We start from the raw sequence: 20,403 nt of genomic DNA on the forward strand, positions 1-20,403 counted from the left end.
CAATTTTAATGAATGCAGCTCTATCATCTTCTTTTAACTTTAGTTTTTCCACTATCTCTATTAGTTTTTCATACTCAGCCATTTTCAAAGATTCAAATTAGTAATATAGTTAATTAATAGATATGTGTACTAGATATTTGTAAATGAAATATTGTACAATAAATACTTATTATTGCTCAAATAGTAATTACAGGTAATAGTAGATATATATTTTGTGCGAAACAATTGAGGTTATGAGGTATCTTAAGTTATTCTTGGTACTTTGTCTAGTTCATAATGTAATACTTTACTGATCAATTATGTGATTATGTATTTTTAGTATCTCCACTTGCAATGTAAAAGTTTATTGCAACAAGTAATTCACAATTATGTGAGCCTTATTAGTCTGATAAATAGTGATCAATGTATCAATAGTATCAAAATAGTTGAATGTGTTTGAAGAGTATATACAATATAAATCTTGTCAATCTCAAATCAAAATATATCACATAGTGTATCAAGTGTGTAGTGTAGTGTTGATAATAATAAAAAATAGGTTGAAATAAGAAGTAAAATAAATATATATATTAATAAGTAATTAGACAAATATAAATACACTATAGATACTAAACAGTCTGCTTTAAAGAGACATTACAAGATAGTAGAAATAGTAGACAAAAGAATTACAATGAGTAAGTAAGTAACAATGACGCAAAAAGAAATTCAACAAATGTAAACAAGACAATATCAATACAAGAGTTTAACAATATGATAGATACTTGACGAAATACAAACTTAACTAATACAGCTATACGATCAAGTATTTACTTTATCTAAAGAGTCCCTACCAATACCTGGATGCTTACTTGAAAAAAAATATAAATGCTCAGACTCAATAGATAATTAAATTTAGTCCCTAAAGTCAAATGTATATATAAATACAAATGTAAACAATGAAAAAAAATTGTGGTGTAGTTCAAAGAGAACTAATCAATATTCATTAATACTAAAGGGTAATTAAAGTTACTTCCCTTAAATATTCACTTGATGCTTGACTTGTACATAAAGTTCCGGTGATGCTCCACATAAAATATGTCCACGGTACAGTTCGTAAGTAATCCACTTGCTAAATCCGCAGCACAACGGTACAGTTCATAAGTAATTCACTTGCTAAATCCACAGCACAATGGTACAGTTCATAAGTAATCCACTTGTTAAATTCACAGTACAATGTTAAATGATACGGTACTCAAGTTCTTGAACAATAGTAATCCAATAGATACTTCATATGTTTGACAGATAATCCATTAAACAATTCATATAGTTGACAAGTAATCCAATAAATAATTCATGTGCTTGATAGGTAATCCACTGTTTCGTACAGTTGCTGAAACAAATATACATAACTAAAAATGACCTTAGGTAGTGACGACAAGAGAGGTCTAAGAGTAAGAGCGCTCTCTTATTAAATGTGCTGTTAGACAGCGACAATAGGAATGTGTCATTAGAATTATGACGAGCACTCGATGTAGATGATTCTTGAATATGTCAGCTACTTCGACTGACCATATATCAGCTGTCTTCAAACGATGACTTGAATGACTTGTAGTACTAGATTTTCACCCACACCGGTTGTAGTATCACGGTTGTCTAGTTTCACCCACACAGGTTGTAAGATCAGGGTTGTCTAGTTTCATCCACGCAGGTTGTCTCAGCATATCATGTTAAAGTGACTTTGAACAATGCTGTCATAAATGTCGTTTTCGGCCGCTTCTGACACCATAAATGTCACTGGTTTATTTTATATGTTATGAATGTGGCTGTGGTTATCAATGTAGGCTTGGTGGTGACATTGGGTTCTTGTTACAGATCTCAGAATAATGAAATGACGCTGGGTGTAGCAGACACAATAAGTTTAATATAACACCACATAGTGAATACACCATACAATTTGACCCAGGAATGGTCAGTATTAATCCAACAGTAATATACGAATATCACAACTTAGTACTTATTCTATAACCAACTACTTTAAACATCTAACTCTACTGCTTATATCTTAAGTGACTCAATACAAGTGCTTGCTACAAGATCTCTATGTGGACTGACTGCCTTTAACTCTCTGGTTCACCTAAGGTCAAAAGTGTTCACCTTAGTGCAACATGGGTTGTGAATAAGATTCACAATATGGAATTAACATATACAATACAGAATTAGGGTTTCTACTCTATGGCACCAACTTTGAGGAATCAAGGAACCCAAAATAAGTCTTATATATTTTAGCCATTTCACGAGAAATAGTTTCACCTTTCAGCAAAAGAAAATGACAAAACCCGTTTTCCCTTGCTTGCTTTGAGAGATGTGAAAGCTCTGGTTGAAATGATTTAACATGCACATACATTTCAAGTGAAAACAAACCATTGGAACACTTCCGATGTAAAACGAGAAGTCTGTCTTCCTATTTCATTAGAAATATTAGTAACGAAGTCACAGTCCATGTTCTTCAAGGAACATAACAATTTCTTTCTTGAGATTCCATATTCTTCTCAACACCCTGTTCGTGTTAAAACAGCGGATACTAATGTGGTACCAAACATTGAAATTTTTTTGTTTCCAAATCTTTAAGTATTTCCCTGCACTGGTTAAGACCTCTAACTCTGATAAGTTTGATCACTGAGATAATTGGGTCAATACTATGTTTGATATTCAATGCAGTTTAGTTTATGATTGCCATATTGTTCTTTAATTAATTTTTTCTCAGTCAAAACACTGACTCCATCAGTTGTTACACTTGCCGTTTTGTTCCATGCTAACTTAACACATTCAACACAATTCTTCATAATATTAATAAATAAGTTTGTATCTTTGACTAAATTTTTTGAAATAAAAATATTGGGTTACTTTAAACTTTTTAGAATGACTTGTAGGGACAATGTTTCTTTAGCCTCTTCATCAGGAGTGATAAAAGTCACAAGTTTCAATAATTTATATAGATATTTATAAATATTTATTTCTAATATATTATGCATTTGCATAATCCGTGAGTACACCTGATTTTTGTAGGTGTTCGCAGGCCGCATAAAACACTCCGGCAGGCTGTATGTGGCCAGCAGGCCGCATGTGGCCAGCGTCACGTAATTTGCCCACCCCTGACCTAGAGTCTTCACCAGGATTCGAACACGGGACTTCTGGTTCCTAGTGCTTTACCCCTCAGTCACAGCATCTCCTTATATTCATTTAGTCTACATTTATATTTTTTAAACTAATAATTATTAACCTAGCCATACATTCAGAATTAATAACATGTTTCATGTAATAAAGAGAAACTAAAAAAGATTTATTCTTCTAACAAAATTAGATGAATTGGCAGCACGAAAAAAAAAAAAGACTTTCCCCTCGCAAATAAAAATTAATATCTCCATTGTCATTTGTCATACAAACTAGACATAGATCTAGCTAGATTAGCTAGATTAGTAGATCTAGATCTAGTTTTAGATCTAAATTTAGATTCTAGATCTAAGCCTTGATCTAGAAATAGTTCAAATAGATCTAAATTATTCATTCTAAATCTAAGTCTAGATTCTAGATCTAGGTCTAGAGTAGATCTAATTATTCTAATAAAATCTAATTCTATATCTAGATCTTAACTAGATCTATATTTATATCTAGATCTAGAACTAGATATAGAATCTTGATATATCATATAGAGTCTATAGAATCTACTATATCTAGAGTAATCTAGACTTTAGACCAGAACTCGCATGAATTTACATGTTAATCTTTAAATTACTAGACCTAGCCCTAGGGCAATGTTATGATCATGAATAGTACAAAGTACAATAGTAGGCCTTTTGTTATGCTGGGTAATGGTGTAGGCTGTTTGTATCCGAGTCATTTCTTAATGTGATACTATTGTTTACATAATAAAAAATAAATCTGCACCCCTAAGCTGTCAGAAGATAGGCCTAAGTTATTGCCTTAATAATTAAAATTTTGTTCAAATTATCAATACATTTATAATATATATATTATATATTATAAATATATCTAGATCTGGGCTCTATTTAGTCTTATTTAGACTGTCAAGTGTATGCCCCTATAATGAGGATATGTCAAAAGTGCGTGCTATAAAAGTAGTTAGTTATTTTTGAAACTTAATTATAACTAAAACGAAGTTCGGATCAAAATTCTTTTTTAAAAAACTTTTATAATGATCCATTGACAGTTTTACCATTGTGACCTTAGATGCGAAATTTGTGTACCAATGCTCGTATCTATGAATGAAGCTTGATTTATTAATGAAGAAATCCATGACCTTTTAGAAAAAGTTTTTCATTGAAAAGTGATGTAATTTTTAAAAAAATCTGCTTGCATATATAATTTAAAAAATTAGATGGTTCACTTTCGGAAAAGAAAAAATTAGCAGTTGCATCAGAACTTTGAATGATCTTAAATATCATGATGTCCGATTTTCATTTTCTCTTCTAGTTTCTGAGATCTAAACGGGACGGACGGACGGACAGATAGGCCACACAAAACTAATAGCGTCTTTTTCCCTTTCGGGGGACGTTAAAAATTGACAATCTACCATTACATCACGTAATCACTGTTTACTGCCTATACAATGCTGTGGAGGTTCACTGTTCTGGAAAAAAAAAGTAATTCCTCATAATTAAACTGTTTTTTTTACCACCAACCATTCATCTAAATTTAACAAAAAAATTATTTATAAATTATTTTATTCAAATGCGAGATGTAATAATAAATTATGGGTGCATTTTATGAATAAAAACTTATAAAAATGTTTTGTGGTGTCAGCATAGGTGGGTCAGCTAAGAGCCATTTTACATAATAGACTGTTGGATGACTTTTGTGATTTTTTTTTTCTGTCTCCATTGTTTAACGATGTTAGATTCACATTTAAAAACTTAAAATTTTTTTGGGGGAAATTATTACATATATCTTATTTATTTGAGCTGAGACAGAAAATAATAATAATTATATAACGCTTCTATATTGTTATAAACCTGGTGGTGGCACAGATGGGGGTAGTGGTGTGAGTGTAGTCAGCCGACGCAAATCGCCCCAAGCCATCGCTAGATGAGCTGTCAACCGTGAAGAGTTACCATGGTCAGCCGAGACGAGTGTTAACACGACGGTTCGGGAAAGATCGATGTCGGGAACAGAGCTCAGGAGCGTCACGAGAGTAGTAGTCATCTGACCACCCAGAATGGTCCAGCGACGTTCTGCCCGGTTCTATAAGGCCAGCAGGGACCCTATATAAAGAGCGGAGGTCTCACAGTCAAGACGGTTCAGAGCCCGGTTCACTACAGTCCGGTTGACTACAGCACAGTTCAGCAGTGTGGTTCTGTACGGAGCATTACGACGGTTCAGTGCGGAGTACTGTCAAGTACAGTTGAGACGACTGGCGTCTTGATCTTGGTCTGTGATCGAGTCCGACACAACGAGCCTAATGTGTGAAGTCAGTCCTGAACTGTTGAACCCAGTGCAAGCCCGGAACGAGACGGAGAGGCCAGTGCCAGAGTTAATACGGCGGTACAGTTGATACGGAGAGATATTTGTACAGCCTGTGTTACATGTTGCCAATTGTACAGTATTGGCTGTTATTTATGGACATTAAACCTTTACGTTACTTTGGAGCCCTGAGTTGTCAAGTTCTTTAAGTTGGTGGTGTATGGTGCAGTTTGCAGAGAGCCTGGATAGTGAGATTCGTAACAATATATATAATTCTCTTCTTTGCTCAACAATTTTGGATGAGCAAGTAGTAAAGGAAAGATCACTCTCTTATTTCTGTGGATAGTCACCCCATGAAAAAACAAGAGGGGGGGGGGGAGAGAACAAGCGGGTATTCATACATCGCAACGGATGGCTGCACGCTGGACTGTCAAACCCTGCCCGCTACCACCATCCCCTTTGTCCTGCGGGAAGTTTGGACTAAGAAGTAAACTATCTTCAACTCTGAAGGAACATCCGAAACATGTAAAACATTTTACAAACAAACATTTTACAAACACTAAATAGCAGTGCTGAACTTAACCATTGTTACCAAGAAGTCATGGAAAGAGAACAAGTAATCTTCTATGTATATTCACCCGTCACTAAATAGCTGGGACGGACTTAAGCATTGTGGGGCCCTATGCGAAACAGATTTCGCGATGCCAAGTTTGGGTAGGGAAGCGGACAATAAGTGAAATTTATTAGTTTGTATTAGAAAATAAATTCATATTTGCATTTTATTTATTCTTTACTACGTACAGAATTACTTTACGAGCCTTGCGTGTAGCAAAGTCATACAGTATATCTTAAAAATTCTGTTTCCTACATAGATCCCACTCAATAGCAAGAATTACCAAATGTTTCAATCTATCTTTGAGAATTGTTGACCGTAGGTAATTCTTCATTAGTTTGATGCACGAGAAGCTTCTTTCACTAGATTACACAATTACGTATATGCTTAATGCCGTTTTTATTTATCCCACATTGGATTGGTGTTTTCCATATTGAGTGATACCCCAAAATTACAACTTTTGTTTATATATTTCTGTATATTTTAAGGACTTTTTCGTATATTTTGCAATTTCTGGAGATTTCCAGGAGCTCCTGGTAAATCGACAGGGCGCGGGAAATCTGTTTAAAGTTATAAAATGGTTTAATTTAAGAATTTATACACCTTGAATTAGCGCGGGTCCTTTGAAAGTGCGGTTGCATAGGTTGCAGTGGCCTATTAAGTTATGCAATTACAAAAGAAGAAAAGCTGATATTAGTTTTGTGTGGTATGTCTGTCTAGCCTTAACAATGGACCTCATTCACCAATCGTTAATCAAACAACATTTAGCCATGAGATAATATTTATAAAACAATGAAAATTACTTATCACGTGATAGCCTTTATGGATTGCATAATTTGTATAGAAGATATAGAGAACCACGTGGCAAAATGGTGAATGAGGTCCATTAGATGGCTGCCTGGTCGTGCGGTTTGCGCGCTGGACTGTCGTTCAGATTTATCGATGGTCCAGGGTTCAAACCCTGCCCGCTCCCATCCCCCGTCGTCCTGCGGGAGGTTTGGACTAGGAAGTGATTATCTTCAACTCTGAAGGAACATCCGAAACATGTAAAACAAACAAAACAAGATGTTAAAAAAAAAACTAGAAAAGTAACTGGTTACTTTTGTCATCTTAAAGTGAATCGCTTTGTTTCTTAAAATTAAATATGTATACCATTTTTTCACTAAAAATCTCCATTTTTTAAATAATATTTCGAAACTATGTAGTATTTACTATTAATAGGTAACATTGGGTGAGGCTTAGTAAAGAAGGAAAATAGTTATTATATATTTACGTGCGTGTGTGTGTGTATGTGCGTGTGTAATTGATCTTTTTTACAATCCAACCCTTCATTCTTTTGGATGTTTATTGTACCCTAGAATAGGTTTTTCCTGGAATTAGCGGAAAGACTAGACACTGTAGCCACCCCGCCCTTGCCAGCCAGGGGGTCTGGGTGGGGGAGCCCTGTGAGCTTCCCCTACTAGCGGGATGCGCCAAGCATTATTTCTGGTGTTTTAAATGAAAAAAAAGCATATTTTGTTGTTTGCTTTAGATAGAATAATACTGAACCCTCTAGAGGGGGGTTTTAAACTCAAAACGATCTGGAGGGTTTTTTAAACAAAAAAAAAAAACAGCCTCTGGGGGGGGGTAAACTCAAAACACCCCTTGTTTATGCTCATAGAATTTTGTGACTGTAGTTTGCCTTAATTTTATATTGAAGAGGTGGTTTTTAGTTTCAAACGCAGCTTGAGGGAGTTTTTAAACTCAAAACCCCTCTTGGCTACGCTCATGGAATTTGGTGACTGTTGTTTACATTATTTTTTGCAGTATAGAAGATAATCTCAAACCCCCTTTGGTTGTGTTGGGGCAAGGGATAGTCTAACATTAAAATCTCACCTAAAATAAACAAAATGTAAGCAAAAAATCAGTCATAAAATTCCACTGGGGGGGGGGGTTGTCATTTTTTAAAATGGGGGGGGGGGTACTCTCCTCATGATATATATTGTAATGACCATGTTCTGTAGTGACTCTATGGTTGCGCACCAGCGCACGAGGATGGACTAAATGAACGGGGAGAGAGGAAGAGGAAGTGCGAGAAGATTGAGATTGGAACGGTTCTTGTTTTTTTTAGTGATCTATGTTGATTAAACTTTGTATTATCTTTGTTCCCATACCTCGTTGAGTTGCCTCCTTTAAATGTTGTAACATTGGTATCAGAAGTGGGATTATAGGCGACTCAACGAACGGGAGGTAAGTTAGTAATGGCTTCCCCTATTATGAAACAACTAGACCAACTCTTGATTAAAGAACTAAAACAAGAACTTCGGTATCGAGGTCTAAAGCTTGGTGGTAGCAAGGAGACACTTACAGCTCGTCTCCGGCAGGCCCTGATTGAGGAAGAAGAAGACCCGGACAGTTATCAATTCGAAGTAGGGCCAGATATGACTGAACTCCTAGGTAAGATGCAGGAAAAGATGGAACTCCTAGGTAAGATGCAGGAAAAGATGGATACACTTGATATAGGGATTAGAACCATGCAGGACAAAATAGACACACTCGATTCAGGTATCAGGACTGAATTGGTATCGGTTAACCAGAAAATAACCACGATGGAGGTCACGATGAACCAGAGAGTCGATGTGGTAGAAAAAGACATAGAAGAACTGAAAGTTCAAGTTAGAGAAGGGCTCAGCAAGGCGCCGGTGAGTAATACAGGATCAATGTTACCCGAAGGGCTTGTAAAGATGAATACAGGATCAATGTTACCCGAAGGGCTTGTAAAGATGAAACCCCCTGTGTTTGATGGGTCCGTCTCCTGGTCAGTCTACAGAAGACAGTTTGAGGCAGCTGCTAAGGTCAACAAATGGGGCAGCGAGGAGGAAAAAGCGACCGCTCTAGTACTGGCCCTTAGAGGAAAGGCTTCCGAAGTACTCCAATCCATTCCAAACCAGCAGGATTATGCTGCTCTCGTCCAGGCTATGGAGCTTCGATACGGGGACGAGCACTTACAGGAAGTTTATAGAGTCCAGCTGAAGACCAGACAACAGCGGGTCAGTGAAACTCTACAAGAGCTAAAGACGGACATTGAACGACTTGCCCATCTGGCATACCCCACAGCAGCACAGGAGTTCCTCGAAGTAATCGTCACTGATGCCTTCATCGATGCCGTTCGAGATCCAGAGCTAAAAAAGGTTATTAGAGTTAGTGGCAAGCGTAAGGCCAGCGAAGCCCTTGTGTTCGCTCTGTCCTATGAAGCCGCTAAGAACGCATCCATCAACAGTCATCATGGTCGGAGACTGGAAGTTCAGGAAGAAGATTTAACACAAGTACTCAGACGGATGACGGAGGTTCTTGAAGAGTATAAGCCAAGCCGGTCACAGGGAGCTCATCGTGCGACCAGGGTCCGTTGCTGGAACTGTGGTGAATCTGGGCATATACAAAGGATGTGTAGAAGAACACCTAATCAGCAAGAAGCGACTCAGCACAGATCAGAAACGGGTGCATGGCTTGGAGCCAATGGCTATCAGGAAAACTAACAATCGTCGGCTTCAAGGGGCAGAAACCGGCGATCCAGGAAATGGGAGCCCCTGTCAATGTCACTCCAATAGCTGTGCTGGGACAGAGTAGGAGTCTTATGGTAGAAGGAAGGATTGGAATTCGGAAGTATCGGTTTCTCATAGACACTGGTGCTTCACGTTCAGTCATTCGGCCAAATGTCGCAAACAGCCTTACAAATGTGAGCCTTTTCTCCCTGAAAACAGCCAGTGGAGAACTGATGCCCATAAAAGGACTGGCGGACTTAGAGTTTGAGCTTGGGTGTCAGTCATTCGTGCATGAATTTTTGATAGCAAACATAACTGATGATTGCATTTTAGGTCTAGATTTTCTACAGAAATTTGGATTTTCCATTAACATTAGCGGAGGAACTTTGTTGTATGGAAATGTGGAGATTCCTTTGTTAGGTGATAGTGAAGAAGGAAACAATCGAATGATGAAAATACTATTGACAGAGGATACAAATCTGCCTGCACAGTCTGAATCAATTATTTGGGGAAACTTAGAGAACGGACATGAAAAGTTGAGAACGGCGCTAATCGAAGGAACAGAAGACAATTACGACGGAGTGGTTGTAGGGAAAACGCTGGTCATGATCGGTAAAGATCATCAGAGAGTACCTGTCAGAATCATGAACCTTGGTTTGAGGGAGAAGCATCTACGAAAGGATAGTTACATTGCTAAATGCCACACAATTGACCTAATTAAGAATTGCAACATTAACAATGTTTCTTTTACGCCCACTGAATCGGTTAACCCTCAAATTACCAGGCTTTTGACAGAAACCAAGGAGAACCTATCTGAAGAGCAGTATAGCAAAGCCAAAGAGTTGATAATGAAATTTGCAGACATCTTTCCATCTGATGAGTCAGAATGCGGAAGAACAGACATGGTACAACATAGGATTGATACTGGAATAAATAGACCGATTCGGCAGCCACCACGCCGCCTTCCTCTCGCAAAACAACAGGAGGCTACAGACCTGATAGAACAAATGAGACAGCAAGGGGTCATAGAGCCCTCTAATGGCCCTTGGTGTTCACCAATTGTCCTAGTAAAAAAAAAAAGATGGATCCATGCGATTTTGTGTAGACTACAGAGCACTTAATGAAGTCACGCATAAAGATAGCTATCCACTCCCAAGAATAGACGATACCTTGGATACGCTTGCTGGATCACAGATTTTTTCTACTCTTGATCTAAAGAGCGGATACTGGCAGGTGGGAATGCATCCTGAGGATAAAGAGAAAACGGCTTTCTCTGCTGGCAACAGTCTTTGGCAGTTCACTGTGATGCCTTTTGGTCTCTGTAATGCTCCCGCCACTTTTGAAAGATTGATGGAGCGCGTTTTACAGGGACTTCATTGGAACACGTGTCTTGTATACCTGGATGACATTATAGTCACTGGTAGGATGTTTGAAGAGCATCTGGCAAATCTACATGAAGTTTTTGGACGGATCAGGAATGCGGGTATGAAAATCAATCCAAAGAAGTGCTCGTTTTTCAGGAAGAGTGTCAAATATCTTGGCCACATAGTATCAGGGGACGGCATCAGCACTGATCCTGACAAGACTGAGGTAGTAAAACGTTGGCCTACACCATCCAATATTCGAGAACTAAGAAGTTTTTTAGGACTCTGTACGTACTATAGACGGTTTGTGCCAAATTTCTCCAATATATGTGCACCCCTTCATCGATTGACAGAACAAAAGAGGTCATTCAACTGGACACAGGAGTGTCAGGAGTCCTTTGAAATGTTAAAAGACACACTTGTCTCATCCTCCATACTTGCCTATCCGATACCAGGCATGACGTTCATTTTGGATACGGATGCAAGCAATACAGGAATAGGCGCCGTCCTTTCCCAAAAGATTGATGGAACGGAACGAGTCATCGCTTACTTCAGTCGAAGTTTGTCAAAAGCTGAAAGGAACTACTGTGTCACAAGACGTGAACTCCTGGCCGCCGTCGATGCAATAAAACATTTTCATAAGTACCTTTATGGGCAGAAATTTATTTTAAGGACAGATCACGCAGCAATACAATGGCTTCTTTCTTTTAAGTGCCCTGAAGGTCAGGTCGCTAGGTGGATCGAACGTCTGCAAACCTATGAATTTGAAATTCACCATCGAAAAGGACTAATTCACCAGAATGCTGATGCGCTATCTCGACGACCTTGCAAAACAGAATGCAAACATTGTAAGAAAGCTGAGGAAAAGGAAGAGATAATCGATTGTCAACGTTTGGACCTGAATGTTTTAGGACCTTGGTCTGATGAGAATATCCGAGAAGATCAGCTGAAAGATAAGGATCTGGCAATCGTTCTTGTTTGGAAGGAGAAGGGACAACGGCCAGATTGGCAACACATTGCTGAAAAAGGGGCTGCCATGAAGGCGTACTGGGCACAATGGGACTCAATGGTAGTGGAAAACGGTGTTCTTAAGCGAATGTGGGAATCTACTGATGGGACATCAACACGATTACAAATAGTTCTCCCAAAAGTTAGAATCTAAGAAGTACTCCAAGAGTTGCACAATGGTTCCACGGGTGGTCACTTGGGTATTAACAAGACGTTGAACAAAGTGAGACAAAGGTTTTATTGGTGTCGGTACAAGGAAGACGTAGAGGATTGGTGCAGAAGATGTGATCGATGTGCAGCAACCAAAGGCCCGCAACATCGGACAAGGGGACCCCTACAACAGTACAACGTAGGTGTTCCATTCGAAAGAATCGCACTGGATATAGCTGGCCCGTTTCCTGAGACACTAAAAGGCAACAGATATATTCTAGTAATAATGGACTATTTTAGTAAATGGCCTGAGGCTTTCGCGATACCAAACCAAGAAACCACAACAATAGTCGATATTTTAGTGGAACACTGGATTAGCCGCTTTGGTGTACCTATGGAACTACATTCAGATCAAGGACGCAACTTTGAATCCAAGCTATTCCAAGAGATTTGTAAAATCTTAAAAATTGAAAAGACTCGAACAACGCCACTTCGCCCTCAGTCAGACGGGATGGTGGAACGCTTTAATCGCACATTGATACAACACTTGGCTAAGATGACAATAGAACAGCAAAACGATTGGGATGACTACATTCCTCTATTCCTCATGTCTTATAGAGGAGCCGTTCATGCAACCACTGGTTATACGCCAGCCAAATTATTATTCGGTTGGGAACTTCGGCTGCCAGCAGACCTCTTATTCGGCTTGCCAGGAGAAAAACAAACGACAGCTAGCGAATACGTAACAGAACTTAGGGGGAGACTTGAGAGGGTTCATGCACTTGCACGGAGTAGGATAAAAGACAGTAGCGACCTCATGAAGACCAGATATGATAGAAGAGCCAATTCTACGGGGTTTGTAGAGCATGATCTCGTTTGGCTGTACAACCCAAAGAGAAGGAAGGGAAGATCGCCTAAATTACAAAAGGATTGGGAAGGTCCGTATCGGATTGTGAAGAGAATCAACGACGTGGTATACCGTATCCAGAGGGGTCCTCGAACTAAATGCAAGGTGGTACACGTCGATCGGTTGTATCGGTATTGTGGAGAGGAGAGAGGAACAGAGTCAGTTCGGGACGAACAGACATAAGAAGGGGGCAGTGTAATGACCATGTTCTGTAGTGACTCTATGGTTGCGCACCAGCGCACGAGGATGGACTAAATGAACGGGGAGAGAGGAAGAGGAAGTGCGAGAAGATTGAGATTGGAACGGTTCTTGTTTTTTTTAGTGATCTATGTTGATTAAACTTTGTATTATCTTTGTTCCCATACCTCGTTGAGTTGCCTCCTTTAAATGTTGTAACAATATATTCCTTTTATATTCTGATTCCAAATCTGCAGTGAAAGCTTTATGGCAAATAAAGAGAGACATCCTATTGTTACATAAAAGCTTAAAGCCCCCAGTGCAAATAACATCTGACCATAAGAATGTCACCTTCATTTGGGTCCCCTCCCATATGGGTCCCCTCCCCATATGGGTATAGAACAGTGGTTCCCAAACTTTTTTGTCTCGTAGACCCCTTGCCATGTTTTCCAGTTTTCGGTAGACCCACTGAATTTTTTTTGAAACTTCAAATGTGTTTTTCTGGCAGATTCTAGGCCATGTTTATACATTTATGATATTAAAATTAAAATGAAACAAAAAATATAATATGCATGAATGAAGTGACTAATAAAAAAACAACATATTAGTGGAAATATTTGATAATAAAATTTTCAAATTGAGCTTCAATTTAGGTTAAATGTTGTATCTTCTCGATTATATGATGTTTGACAAAGTTAAATTTGGAAAATTAAAAAAAAATCCTTGTTAAAAAAAATTCTTGCTGTCCAATTCATGCTACATTCATTTAATTCTCACAAGAAACACTGAGATTATGACTTCGTTTTGACAAAATTTAGGTTATCACCTTAAAGCAGCAATTTAACCACATTAAATTATGAAACAAGTCTGTTAAATAGACTGTCTGTTTCGCGCTTATTTTTTTTGGTTTTAAACTTGGATCTTTAGCACCCAAGAACTCAAAATAGTCACACCGTTTAAGTCACACATAAGCATTTCGACAATTATCATACTTCAGTGGGATGGAGCCATTGATCAAAAAGTTTTTCTTTATGATTTCTTGATTCATAACGAAACGAAAAACATGATAGTAATAACACACTATATTATCGGGCAAAGTTAACTAGTCCAGCTTTTTTTTTTTTTTTTAGAAGTAAGTCATTTGCAAGCAATTACATAACAACCTTCCAGCGCCTTAACTCATCTTACCATTACACATTTGAACTGTACTGTTGCTTAGAGGAATTTTTATCATGATATCAAATATAGGCAGGGCTTTTTTGTGACAATATGCACCGGTACGGCGTACTGGCACCTTTTTTAAAAAAAAAATTTATTTTTCTCGTATTTTAACGTATATTATTAATTTTTAGTAGTTTAAAGTTAGGCAATCAATTACTGAGTATCGGCACCTAATCACTAAGTACCGGCACCTACTTTTTGTTTTTTACAAAAAAAAAGCACCGGATATAGGATTGTGTATAACCTCTTCAATGGCTGGCAAAGTCTATTTTTTACCTACTGTGTGCAGTTTTCTAGAGTTTGACAAAGTAAAGTATTGTAAAATGTTCACAAATCTTTTGTGATATTCAATCAAACATTTCAAATCTCAATCTATTATATCATGTTGGTGTTGCCTCAAATGATGTTCCAGATTTAATGGTTTCATAGTGACATAACTTTAAACTTTATTGCATAAAAAGCACAAATGCATTAGCTTGTTTCACAAGTACAAAAGGAAGCCAAATTTCTAATAACCAATGGAGTTTCTACAATTCTTTTCAGACTCGGTCATGTACAAGATTAGGTACTTTCTATAAAAAAAAATTAAGCTAATTAAAATAAGATGTTAAAATTGTAAAAATAAAATCATTCGACTTACAGGGCTAAAATTCAGAGGATTAACTAAGGTACACATTTTTAATAGAAAATGAAATTTAAAGTTTAGACATGCTTAAATGAGATCCACTATCATAGACCCCCATTTACAGGTCATAGACCCCCAATTAATTTTTTCACCCCCCGTAGACCCCTTGGAAGTCCTCGTAGACCCCTGGGGGTCTATATAGACCACTTTGGGAATCACTGGTATAGAAGGAAATGATATAGAAGACAGAGGCAAAAAGAGCCTGTCATGATGTAGTGTCAGGAACCCAAATTCTCGTCTTGGACCTGATATAGTGTATAATTTTTTTCTGTCACCTACTGAGAGTGGCAGGATCGATCAAACTGAGGATCACAATAAACTAAAACAAATTGTGGCAGTTTTCAGGCAGCGGTCCACATATCAAGGTCTGAGACGTGGAAGCACGACCATGTCCAGACTTAGGATTGGCCACACCTACATCACACACTTCTTTGTACTGAGAAGAGAAGAGGGTTGTGTTATTCTGTTATAATTGTAACTGTAACCTCACTGTAGAACACATCCTCCTTGACTGCCTCAGATACCAGGATATTAGAAGAAAATATTTTAATTCAAACAATATTAAAACTATTAAAACTGTTTCACATCGTAGATTCTGGGAAAGTACTGGGACTAACTGACTGCTAAAATTTCAAAGAATTGATTTAGGGCAAAGACCATATATATATATATATATATATATATATATATATATATATATATATATACACTCAACAGATTCTCATTAACTTGTTAACAAAAAAAAAATTAATACATGAATTACAGACTTCTTTTAATACTTGTTGGTGTCACAAAATATGTAGGTCACAGCTGGGGCTGTGTAGCCATGGGAAATACTGCATTCCTCATTAGTCTTTGTTCGTCTCCCGTATGAATAGAGGAAAGAATCCTTGAAAAACTAAAGGCACAACATGGCCTAAATCTAAATCCAAATTGTAGTAGGAAGGTAGGATTGTGGTTGTTGATTGTTCTTAGTTAAAAGTTTTTGATATTGATGCTGATAATCTTGTAACCTGTGTTTTTACCTGCATTACTTACCAAACTGTTGTCCCAATGGTTGGTCCATTTGGGTGCCGGCTCTGAGTTTGTTATACCAACTCACTCTGTCTGTCTGATAAAAAAGTTTGTACACATTATTTCTCCCGCATCCAATCTTAGATTAAGCTGAAATTTTGTTTAATTATTTCTTTTATCTGAAAAAACAAGAATCAATAAAAGTATTTTTTTTTTTTTTTTTCTCTGACAGTGTCCATTTTGTGCCAAAGCTTTCCTCAACACCAATTTCCTTCAGTCCCATATCAACAGAAGACATACTAGTTTATATAAGGATGGCTCCACTTCTGTTAGTCCTGACTTGGGAGTGGGCTCAGAAAGTGCAAGGATTCACTTAGAGGCAGAGCTAAGCCAAATCAAAGAGCAGATGTTGAAACAGCAAGTTGAGTTGGAAGAAGAGAAGAAAGCTCTTAAGTCTCTGAAAAACAAAGTGAGTCATTTGAATTGAAATTAATAAAAAAGCAACACTTTTTTTTAGCATTTTCATTGAAATTGCACAATAGGTCATACCAGTCAGGATTATCCACCCCTGCAATATATCACTATGATTTTTTAAAGAATTTTTATGGAATGGTAACACAATTTTGTTATTAGCCTTTTGTTTTGAGCCTGAACAATCTTAATGGTACTTGTTAATTTTGGACAGTCTATATGTAAACTGACATTTTAGTAACATTGCAAACAATAATACAAACTATATAAAAAAAAGGGAATTTTTGACAATTGACAATACTATTTTATTAGTCATTACTTTTTTTTTTGGTCATTACTAGATCTAGTACTGATTGATGCCTTTTTTTGCGTGACACTTGATTAACCATTCGCCTTACTAAGATTTGAGCAAAACATGTTCCTTTGGGTCATGAATGTTAGTTCTACCCAATATTTTTAAAAATATATTTTGCTTATTTCTTGCTGATAATAATAATAAGAAGAATAAAGAAACTCGACCCTGGCAGCGCAGAGAATGAATTCTCGTTTCTAACATAATAATGATAATAATAATAATAACATGGCTCAAAGCAGGTCTTCTCTACCCTGAAACAAAAAGCTTCATTACAGCAATACAATACAGAGTAATTAGGACAAAAAAATACGAGAAGCATATCCTAAAACTCAATATTGTTGACAAATGCCAAAAATATGGAAATGTCATTTGATCACTTAATGGCAGCATGTTCAGCCCTATCAGAATCTGCCTACCTAGGTTGCCATAACCAAGCTGCAAATGTTAATACACCAACACTTGGCTATGACACATAATTTGATCGGTAAGGATACTCCTCCTTATTACAAATACTCACTACAAGAGGTTCTCCAGTCTACTGATCATCTGCTGTACTGGGATAGGCCTATTCTGACTGACAAAACGGTAGATTTCAATCGTCCTGATCTGCTGTTCATTGATAAAAAATATAAAAAACTCTACCATTATTGACATCCCCGTACCACTGTCTCATAAGTTAAGAAAAACTGAAATGGAAAAAACAACGACAATATGGGAACTTAGGCTTGGAGATTCCTTCCTTTTCGTTTTGATGCTCTTGTTTTCCAGTTGTTCATGCCTTTATTCTCTCTTCTTTCCTTGATCTTCTGAAGAGTTCCTGCTGAACTCCACTCCTTGTGGTGTAAGACTTGGGACCCAGTACTTCTTGGCATGTGAAGGTTACTGTTTTTTTCACTTTCTGCCATGTCTGTTCTACTCTTCTAGCAGCTCAACCCAACCCAATAGGCCAACATACAAGAAGAAGAATGATTGGTTAAAATATCAAAAAGAAGCTTTTATCATATAACTAATCATGTAACTAATTCTGTTAACAAACTGTGATTTCTAAAAAAAAAATTGGACCTCTCCCCCCCTCACTCGAAAGTTTAGGGTTGATGCAATTGCAATGTAATGTAAAAATAGGTTAAAATATAAATAATTAGTATATATTATTAACATAAGTAAAGAATTCGTATAGAAATTGTGTGATTTCTTTACTAAAATGCTCCCTGACTGATACCAATATGCAGGCCTCTAAGGCCTGAAAAACTCCCTGTATAAAAGAACTCAAGACAGCTCTTGTAAACCTCAACAACAACAGCAAGGAAACTGGTCTACAAAGGATCCCAACACACAATGAATTAGAAGGCAGTGAAAAAGCAGACATATTGGCCAAAGATGGGAGAATGAATAAATTTAAAAAAAGTCCGTCTCTACCCGGAAGAAATAAAAAAAAAAAATGAGTATAATAAATTAGAAATGGACCAGCTCTCACCCAGATTTAATATTAATAATAATAATTATAGCTTTTATGTAGCGCTTCTTTTATGCTTATAGCATACTCAGAGCACTATGGTCCAATCTCATTTGTGGAACAGTGGGAGGGGGGTATCTGGTAGAAGATTTTCCATGCTCCCTTTAGGCGTTCAGATTTCAAGAAAGGCCCGAACAAGACACTGGTCCCAAAACTCATAGAAAAAATACTATATGGAGAGCTGCAAGATCTGGAAACTACTGCGCAGTTCATGGCAAATATTGGACTACTCGTCCTTCCAACACATACATGATTATAAGAGGGAATAACTTCTTCAATTGAACCGTAAAATCCTGTATGGATTGACTCTTAACACGTCTTAAAATTGGTCAGACTTTTCAATGCAGTCAAGTGCTTTTCCAAAACCTTCAAAAGTATATCATCCCCACTCTCCTACTTTTAAGATCTGACTTCTAGTTGCTCAGGCACCTGCCTATTTTGTGTTTTTTTAAGAAAAGCACTTCGGCCATTCCTCTTTTATTTTCTTTGAGGTCAGCAATAATATCCAAGCGTATGCAGGAGATTCATTTAATGGTATAAAATTAAAACCAATTTACTTTAGATAAAATCCTCAAACATGAATTTATTATAAATAAGCACACATATTAAGTATTAAGTAACAATATAGATCAAAATAATTAATTCAGAGAGATGCAATAAAGCACAATAAATTAAAAGGACCCTGAATTTCACTTTTGCTCCTTTTTGCACTCTGCAACCAAAGAAAACTTTTAGAAATACCTGGATTCTTGTTACTGTGAATTTTCTCTTTTAACTTACCCGGGCTTTTATGAGCTATTTGTAGCTCTTTCATTAGTTAACACTGATTTGGAAATTGAAACTTAGACTTAGACTTTGTTTCTCCCATGCCTTTCAGCGCATTGGGCGACAAGCTGTCTCCATAGAGATCTGTCATTGGCAATGTCTGAAGCTTCCTCCCACCTGATGTCCACAGTTCTGAGGTCCTTTGTCACAACCTCACTAAGTGTTCAACTCCCAGTTCGGCATAGGATTTCCTTGTTTAACACCCGATGTGTGTATTTGACTCCCAAAATCCGTCTCAGCCATTTTTGTTGAGCCACATTTAGTCTTTTCTCAATTTTGACAAATGACTTCCATGTCTCACATGCATATGTTGCAGTTGGAATGACGATTGTGTTGAGAAGGTGTATTTTTGTCTTTTTTGTCTTATGGTAGGCATACTACATCATGGTAGGCATCCCCATCATTTATTATGATGCTGCCAAGGTACGTGAACTTGTCCAGCTCTTCAAGCTTTGACTCGCCAAGTCTGAATAAATCAATCAGTAACAGAGTTTAATACAATAAGGTATATAAAAGGAAAAAAAATTATACCAACCAATATAGGCATGTTATTTAACAGTTTCGTAAAATGTTCAGCAACACAAGCTATTTACAAGACACTTAGGTATCCGGCTCCGGCAGAATATCAAATTTTACTATCCGGTCATATCTGGCTCCAGCCGAATATCAAAAAGTACTATCCGGTGCAAGCTTTGGGACGGATGAAGACTGACATTCCATTGGTACAAAGAACCTAAATCTTTTGGACCAAATAACAGCTGACCATAGGGATGTCACCTTCATCTGGAACCGCTGACAGAGAAGCAAAGAGCCCTAAATCAAGCGGTGGACCTGAGACAAAGTATTGCCTCTGCCACCTATCGAGAGTGGCAGTATCGGTGGGAGACTGACTCACAACAAACTCAGGCAGATTGTGGCGGATGTCAGGTGGCAGCCCACATCTAAGTGTCTGACAAGGCGTGGTAGCACGAACATGTCCAGACTTAGGATTGGGCACACCTACATCACGCATTCCTTTGTGCTGAAGAAAGATGGATCATATCCTCATTGATTGTCCCAGATACCAGGATGTTAGGGAAAAATTTATTTTTTAGAGCGCACAACTTAAAAACACTATTCGACAAT

The 20,403-nt window shown here is 37.5% G+C and overlaps 1 protein-coding gene across 4 annotated transcripts in view; it reads left to right on the plus strand.

Annotated features, from left to right (window-relative positions):
• The window catches only part of LOC106079985 (cilium assembly protein DZIP1L-like), an 88,368-nt gene that overhangs the window by 21,531 nt on the left and 46,434 nt on the right, over positions 1 to 20,403 (plus strand). For all 4 annotated transcript variants that reach the window (XM_056013167.1, XM_056013169.1, XM_056013170.1 and 1 more), the window contains exon 6: positions 16,347 to 16,583. In XM_056013167.1, coding sequence (XP_055869142.1) covers positions 16,347 to 16,583 — 237 coding nt within the window. The remainder of the gene's footprint in view (positions 1 to 16,346; positions 16,584 to 20,403) is intronic.

The sequence above is a fragment of the Biomphalaria glabrata genome, chromosome 15 (genome assembly GCF_947242115.1).
Source record: "Biomphalaria glabrata chromosome 15, xgBioGlab47.1, whole genome shotgun sequence".
In the NCBI taxonomy this organism is placed as follows: Eukaryota; Metazoa; Mollusca; class Gastropoda; family Planorbidae; genus Biomphalaria; species Biomphalaria glabrata.